The sequence below is a fragment of the Apaloderma vittatum genome, unplaced genomic scaffold, assembly GCF_000703405.1.
Source record: "Apaloderma vittatum isolate BGI_N311 unplaced genomic scaffold, ASM70340v1 scaffold686, whole genome shotgun sequence".
NCBI classification, from domain to species: Eukaryota; Metazoa; Chordata; class Aves; order Trogoniformes; family Trogonidae; genus Apaloderma; species Apaloderma vittatum.
Window position 1 is genome coordinate 127,686 of NW_009722085.1, and position 8,614 is coordinate 136,299.

At 42.3% G+C, this 8,614-nt stretch overlaps 1 protein-coding gene across 1 annotated transcript in view; it reads right to left on the reverse strand.

Annotated features, from left to right (window-relative positions):
* Positions 1 to 2,540, reverse strand: part of LOC104275615 (disintegrin and metalloproteinase domain-containing protein 12-like) — a 116,606-nt gene extending 114,066 nt beyond the window's left edge. Inside the window, exon 1 of the mRNA XM_009871615.1 lies at positions 2,411 to 2,540. Coding sequence (XP_009869917.1) covers positions 2,411 to 2,503 — 93 coding nt within the window. The 5' untranslated portion in view covers positions 2,504 to 2,540. The remainder of the gene's footprint in view (positions 1 to 2,410) is intronic.
* Between the last annotated feature and the right edge of the window lie 6,074 nt (positions 2,541 to 8,614).

Genomic DNA, 8,614 nt, shown 5'->3' on the forward strand with positions numbered 1-8,614 from the left:
GTCTTGGTCTCTTAGAACTTTGGCTTGGGGTGGCGAGGGCAGGGAGAAAAATTGATCTGCCCAGTGAATGACAGGTTCTTGCCAGAAACAAAGCTCTACATTTGTAATTAGGGAGACCCAAATTCTTTAAATATAATTTGATTACACGTCGTATTTTAAAATTGGGTTTTCCCTACCATTAATTTGAACTGTCATTCTGAAATTGTTAGACACCCTTGCAAAAGTACACCCTAACTGTAGTAAAATATAACCAGGTTATAGCCAAAAAACTTTTTATTTTTTTTTCTTCTCAGTAAATGGATCTTTTTTCCTGCTGTGAGCAGGTCTGTGTGCTTGTGCGATTACACAGTGTGACTCGTTTCAGCTTTTTTGCTTCTGCTCTGCACGGTTTACTGCATAGACATCCCTCAATGAGAAAGTCGTTAGCTTAATAATAATTCCTGTCAGATCCTGAATGAGATATTCCGACAGATATTGCAGTGACTCCTGAGGTAAATAAAAGGACAGTTTTATCTTCAGGATGAGAAAGAAAGAGTACACTGCACTAAATGACTAGCATGGTTTCTCAGGGACTAATTGTTAAGCAGGAGTATTTATGATCAAAGGATTGGAGAATGGGACTATCATTGCGAGGCAATTATCTATACACAAATAACTGTAATACTTTGGCATTTTTATAACCACTACGTTATTTATTTTACTATATATTCCATCACAGCACCATTCCCCTGGTTACAAGTATGCATTACCACATACCTTTTTTTACTTCATAATAAATTAAAATAAAACAGCTGAACACTTTGAAATAAGTTGAAGAACAATAGGTCCTATTTAAGCATCAAGTACAAGAGCATTTAACTTTTGTGCTTTTGATCAATATTTGTGTGACAAGCTATTCATTAGTCTTTTCCTCTGCCAGTTTAATGCTGTTGTTCTTCCCACAGCCTGATCTCCACTTTTGTGTATTTAATTTATAACAGTTTCCATGGAAAAGAAGCATTCAAAGAAAAAAAAAAGTGCTGATACAGCACGTGGATCTTTCTACCAAGCCACAAATCTTTTCTAATGTTCATCTTAAACTGAAAGCAATTCTGGGAAACAAATTAATGATATAAATCACATTATCATTACTCACATAAAGATACTCTGTTGTAACTCTCTCAGTGAGTAGCTATAAGAACTCTATACGGAGAAGGCCTGGTTTTAATTAAATGACCTAAAAATAGAGTCGCACGTACATCTAGGACCAAGCCATCTGTGTTATCTCTCCGAGATAAGTCATTATACACCCGCAATGATATCCCTTTCAGCACTGCAGATACTCAGAACTAGGACTGGCCTTTTGTCGCAATTTAGGAAGGGAAAAAGGAAAAATAAGCAACATTTTAATCCCGGCAACACTTTTCTGAAATCTCTTTTCACACCTACTTCTGTCAGTCAGCAACATGATTCAAATCCGTGTCCCGCGAATGGTGGCAGCAGCCAAGTAGGATTTCTCCATGAAACACTTTCCCAATGGGAAAGTTTCTAGTGGGCTGTTTGCCTTGTTTGTGTGTGATAGGCTTTGCTTGGGTTTTCTCTCCTCTTTTTTTTTAACTACTTCAAAATTTTATTTTTTTCTCCTCAATCTGACAATGTGAAAAGTGAGCTGGAACAAAACTGGACCTGAGTTAAGAAAGTTCGGGGCGAGAGATTTCCGTGACATCCTTGGCGATAATAAACAACAACCTGTCGTCATACTGCAAGCAGCAGACCAAGGAGACAGAAAACAGCCCTTTTCTCCTAAAACCACCTCCACGTATTATCTGCCAATGTCTGAGGGGAAAAAAAAAAAAGGAGGAAAGCTTATCAGGGCCTGTCAAGAGGGGGAAACAATCCCTGCTCAGTCCAAGCCAATGAGACATTATCCCCTTGTAAGGCAAAGAGAATGCAGAGAGCGATGAAGAGTCTGTCCCCCTCATCACACATGGGACAGCATTCAGGCTCCAGGTAATGTCTCAGTCAACAAAGCCACTTTATTTACAGTTTTTCTTGAAGTTCTTGCTCTCAGATTGTATTTAATCAAAGAAATGTGTTTGTTGCACTCTCCCCTCCTGCAGGTTTGGGGCTGTTCGGCTATTGTATGGTACCATCTCGAGCAACGTGTGTTAATCTCTTTAAAAAAATTATTTCACTTTAAGCTTCTATTTCTGCCATCAGAAATGAGAATGTCACTTTCCAGTAAAAGGGTATTAATTTCTACCAAAGACCTCATCCATTTTCTTTAAGTAGGTAAGTAACATTTTTAGACAGCAGACTCTCTACGAAAACATAAAAAATACTCTTAAAACCAATATGATGAAGGAAGTGTGTTTACTTTCGCCTAAAGCATTCTAATTAGAATGAAATATTAGGCAAAACGAAGACTAACCTTTGAATAAATGTCATATATCGGTCTCCACTGTTCTCCACTCAAAAGGAAGGGAATTGTTATCTCATAATCTTTTGACTGGTCCTTTGGCATCTGCTGTCTTGAAGACTCCAATTTGCTGTCCACATTCTCACCTAAGGACAGGAGAAGCACTTCTTGTTAGTCCAGAACAGCATCTGACAACATGAACCTTGTTATTTAAGGGACTTGGCAGCATATTTCAAAAGGAAAAAAAAAATCAGGAAAATAATTAAGTATTAAAACATTGTGGGGTCATCCTGTTAGTGTCAAAACCTACACAAATTTCCAGGGTTCTGGGAGGGAAACGTCGGAGTTGATAGGATGACATGCTTCTGTAGCAGCAGAAGACAAAGATTTCACAGAAGGAGTAGAGATACCAGGGAGCAAAGATAAGGAATTGAGATCCAAGACTAAAAGAAAAACCTCAGAGAAGTACTTGCACCGTTATCTGAAGTGTAACATTTATAATGATACTAGAGTTTGGAGTTTTTTCCCATTGAAGGTGGAGGAGGGAATAGGATAGGTGGCTTTTCAATGTCATCATTAAGAGGCTAAGCATGGTGCAGGGGTTTAGAAAAGATAAGATTTTATCACGTCTGTTGTTCTGTAATTAAGTTTAGAAATCAGCCTCACTCATTCCACTCCCCAAACTTTCTTCTCACCATCATCTTCCCAGACACAGCCTCACCAAATCAGACACAAAGCAGTGGTGGTAGGAGGGGGTTTGGTACCCACAGGGATGTACCTGGAGCCCTACCCTCCCTGGGGTGAACAAACCCTGGGGTTAATGATACAGGCTCCCTAAATGCTGACAGTGACCCCAGATTTTCCCTTACATCCTTCCCGTTTCTGCGGTGGGGTCAGCTGCTCACCTCACTTGGAGACTTGGAGTCCCACCATAGATGCAACACCCTGCTCTGAGGTTCCTGAAAACTCCAGCTTTATTGTACATAGCAGAATCCCCACATTTAATCCTTGCTATTTTATTATCCCCCAAACACCTCTTAATGCACCATCTTATTCCACTAGACATGGAAACATACAGTTGTGTTCCATTTTAACTAGTCTGAACCATGTACAACAAAAGACTGAGTATTTACTTAACAGCCTCAGCATTTCTACACATACATGCCCAGGCCATAAAGTACTGAGAATCCTGTCATGTCAAGGATGCACATTCTCATTAGTGGGAAAAATGTCTGGAAGAGAATATAAACTCCCATTGAAATAATGCTCCGCTCCTACACAGTCAGATGACTTTAATTCATACAACAATGTCAAAAAGCTATTTGCATGCAACATTTATCAAGTGGTTTTTTGCTCTCACTAAACACACGAATGGCACTGTGCCTGTCAAAGCACAGTCCTAAAAGCCAGTAGTGCAAGAGCTGGAAATGGCATTGAGAATAAAAGCTTGAAGAGAAGGTAGGGGTGGCTTCCAGGACACTCAAAACGTTGGCAGGGTTTGCCATGCTCTTCACGTACCACCACAGTGAGCCCTCTGCTGCACTCGGACCCCATGAAGACCTGAGTCTTCACAGGTGCACTAGAGATGTGTCCATCCTCCATTAAGAGGCAGATATAATGGTGTTACCTTTCTTTTCCCTTTCTCCCATTGCCCTTTTGCTAGGAGGGGGAGCGGGAAGGTGATGGGGCTGTGATTTATCAGGGCTCAGGGCTGGACTCTGCTTGGGAGCAAGAAGAAAGCCATAAGGTCCGACCTGCCCACACTGCCCGTTGCTTGGTCCTGCCATCCCAGCAACCCAACCTACCCTCTCTGACCCTCAGAGAGTGTTCGGTGACCAGAGAGCTACGTTTTGAGCAGAATGACCTCAATTCACAGTCACTGTTAGCATTAGCTTAAAAACATCTATGCAGTCATTAGGGTTGAGCTGACATGGGTGGAAGACCAGCTTAGTATTTTCCAGCATGCTTTTAAAAATATGGCACTTTCCCTATCAAAAAAGATTAAGTTAAAAAAGTGAAATATACTGTGTAGAGGAAAGTTTCTTGTTAGATAGATAGAGAAAGGGTTGTCACCTCACCCTCAGCGCAGCCCAAGCCCAAGTGATCAGGGTCTGGGAGGTTACAGTCTCAGCCCTTGGAGGGGATGCTCCCAACCCAGCATATGACTGGGTTCACTCCTGTGGTGGCATCTGAGATACCTCCTCAGCTGCCTAGGAGGGTCTAGACAGAACCTCACAGCTCTTTATTCTGATTATCAGGCACGAAGTTCCCTGCACAGAACAGAAATTAATGAAGCATAGCTCAGAGAAATGAGAAAAGTCTGGCTCTAGTCCTGATTTTTTTTTTCTTGGCTCACTAGAGCAGTCTCAACTATATGAATTAAATGACTCAGGCCCTTCTATTATTTTGTAGGATTTGCATTCTGAAAGTTTCATGAGATTTAAAATTTAAGAAACCCTTCAAGCACACTTTTCCTCCCATTATGGAGCTGCAGCTAGATATCAAGAAGCATCAAAATCGTTCTGGTATTCCTACATGTGCAAGCTGCCTCCCTTATTAATTCTGCAAAAAAATTAACATCACAACATTACCCAAAAGAGAAGGAAAAGGGGAGGGGGAGGGATCAGCATTTGTGCACAGATGTGGTATTCTCTCATTACATGACATGGTCCAGAAAGTGCAACTGCTATAAAAATATCACAGGAAAAGGGAACAATATCTACACCGAGTGTGGTTCAATTTTGCCACTCCTCCTTTTATTCCATTACGACAAAGTGATGCTTGTGGTGCATAACAAAGTAAGGTTACAATGAGCAAATGTAATCTTACACACATGCTTACTTATCTGCGCACTGAAAATGCATATTCTGCAGAAGTGTTGATAGTCTGGAGACAGACATCAAGACAGGTTTATAGGCAGCAGTTATGTCTTTATTAGAAAAGATAATTTATTTGGGGGAAACCAAGCAGACAAGCTTTAGGGATTGCAAACTCTTCTGAAGCCATAGCATTTATAAAACACAAGATCAATTTCTGTCTGGTTGCTTTCCTTCAGCCAAATATTTTGCTGCTTATCTGAGTGTTTTTATTTAAATTATTGGGTGTGATAAAAATCACAGCTTCCTGCAGAAGGCAGGGAAAGCACTGCAGCCCACTCATGGGGCCTCATCTGAAGAGCACTGGGGCACATGCAGAACATTATGCACTTGCTTAACTCCCAACCGTCCTCAGTGAGATATGTGCACATTACAGTTTCTTTTGTAAATCAAATTACATTGTTTTTTCTCATTTAAGGTCATTGCATTTATGTACTGTGCATATTTCTCAAAGAATAGACCCATATAACTGGTAGGCAAACTCTAGATCAGTCTTTAAACATCAAAGTAGGGGAAGATAAAGATGTAAATCCTTTAAATAGGATTCTGCAACCTGATCGCAAAACCTCAAAGAGCACATGGCAAAAAAATAAGGAATCACAGCCAACACAGAGAGACACAAAGTTCCATCTGAGATGGGAAGAGCCACAGCATCTAAAGGGCCACCAAGCCTGACCAAACAACAGGACACATGCACAGGAGACATGGGAAGAGGAAGACTCTAAGTCAGGGGAAAAAAAAACCAACCAAAAAAGCATAAGGAGAGGGTCAAGACAAAAAAAAAAAACACCCTAGGTGTAGAAATTGAAGCTGAAGCATGCAGGAAACTTTGAAAAAATGGGATGAGCAGATGTGCAGCCCCTGAGAAACCCTGAGTCTGAGCAGCGGTGTGGGCTTCTGGGTAGGTGCAAAGGTGGGAGGGCTGCTGGCAACCTCGGAGAGCCTTCAGCACACACAGTCCTTGCCTCAGACAAAGTCGGAGTTTACCCCACTGAGGGATAGGTCACCCAGTCTCTTCAACAACGGCTGAACAAAACACACTTTCAGTTTTCTTCTCCTCATTTTGGGCCACCTGTCTCCAAAAGAAAGTCCAGCCCTCCTGAAGAGCATCCACGGGGCACCAGGAGAGGAGCAGGATGGGATGGGACCAGACATCTGCTCTGACGAAGGGTTTCCATCACCTTGATCACATCCCCTGAGCTCCCAGTGCTGCAGTTCTTCATGCATGCAGACATGCTGTTATTTCCTCTCTGCCACTCTTCATCTCCTTTCCCCATTTTCATTATGATTTCTTTGAAGGTGGAACCATTAGAGTTGTTTGCATTACATTAATAATGAATTCTCTTCTCTATGAGGACTCTTGGTATTACAGCAATATAAATAGTATAATAATTGAAATCAGAGAATTTGAATTTCGGTAACGTGTCACGAGAAGGGAAGAAAATCAGGCCATCTGTATTACCAGAACCTTTTATTAGATGCAGGCTTCCTATCTTTTGTGTCACACGCACCTACTTACTCACCTACTTATTTTCCATTTCAGTGAAATTCTGTCCAGTTCTTCCCAGCACAAGCTCCTCTCCCACTTTCTCACACGAAAAACTTCACAGTCGTGTCTATCTGTTGTCTATTTTCAGCCTGCGCTGAAGGTAACGCTTTTGATCCACAAGCAGCCCACAAGCTGCTGTAGCGTCCTTTATTCTTTTTTTTTTCTTCCCCAGTAATATAAAAGATACTTTGTACAGATAGCGAGATGAGTGGATGTTATCTGTCAATGGCTTTTGTGTGGCTTAAATATTTTTGGTCTAGCATGCACTTCTACAACTTTTTGTCTTTCCGCAGTATCACGCAATGACTTGTCAAAGAAGTTAAGAATAGTTTTGATCTTTTTGCTTTGTATTTCAGCTCCTCCAAGCTCTGCGCTAAATAAACCCCAAGTATGCAATGTGACATCCTTGTTTAAGGCCACCGTGCCCTGAAGAAGCCCAGACACGCTTCAGATTTGCATTTAACTTAACATTAATAAGCTTTCAGTCAGGCAGCGCAATTTATTTGTCCTTATGACAAACAAAAAGGTGATCGCTCTCACTACTGAGTGGTTCCGGATGAAAAAGGCCCAAGTGGAAGGAAAAAAAAAGAAAAAGTTCCCCCAACAACAACCCTACCATCGTACTAGTGCTGGTTTTGCTCCCCTGGCACAGCACAGGAGAGAAGAATCAGACCTGGCGGTGGTTTATAAATACCCTTTATCTATTTACACACAGATTTACAATAAAGCCAACGTACGAAGCCGTGCTTCCTTCCCGTTGCGGACGGGCGTGTTCCGGCCATCCCACCCACACATCTTGTCCCACACACGTTAGCATGGTTCCCTCAGCATCCCGAGGCACCCAAGGGCTCTTACAGCCTCAGCATCCCACTACATCCCACCCCAAGGATGTCCAGGTCCAACCCACCTGCAGCCCTCACCTCTTCAGCACCCATGTGCCCTTCACGGCACTCGCTGCAGTTACCACCGAGTTATGAAAATAGCAGAAGCGGAGGACTAAAAAATAAGGCTAAATTGAATTATATTATCCTCGTGTTACTGTTCGTATTACAAATGGGCTTGGAATTGTAAGTCACAGCCTGTCTACTTCTTCTTCTGCAACAAATCACCAACACACCAGAATAATCTTAGGCTAGAAAGGGATAATAGAACAGACTAATCCTTCCACAAACGAAAAACAGCTAATGGCACTTTGGCAATGCCACGGAAGATAGAACGGGCAGAATTCATCCATTTCCCTCCTCGCTTCCTTCAGCTTCCTCAGCTTAATTCACCATCAGAGCGATCTGTGATTTGATGGGTCGTTCCTGGCTGTAGAGGAAGGGCTGTATCCGTGCCTGCCTCCAGCAGGCATGGGCCCATTGACCAGTTAGTTTTGAGGCAGGGAACTGAGGCATCCCCGCAGGCTCTGCTGCCAGACAGCTTCCCTCTAGCCCAGGATACTTCAGGTTTTCTCTTTGCCACCAGCCCCAGAGAGCGGGGCTGGAATCCCAACGGAGCCACCATTGCCAGCTGGGACACCCATCAGATGGGAAAGAGCTTTACCCCCTCATCACTTGCTTTTCTCTCATGTCTTATTTGGAGCGATTCTTCCTCCTGACTCAAAATAGAACTTTTTAATCCAAAATTACTAAGTTTATACACTGAGAGAGGAGGACTAAGAATTTATCCTTCAAGACAGGAGTGAGCTTAGGAAATTTAAGAAGTGAGTGAATCTGGGTAAGGAGTCAAGACTACCCACCAAGCACATCACTAACCAACCAGGTCAAGGAAGGTTTCTACCAAGGTTCA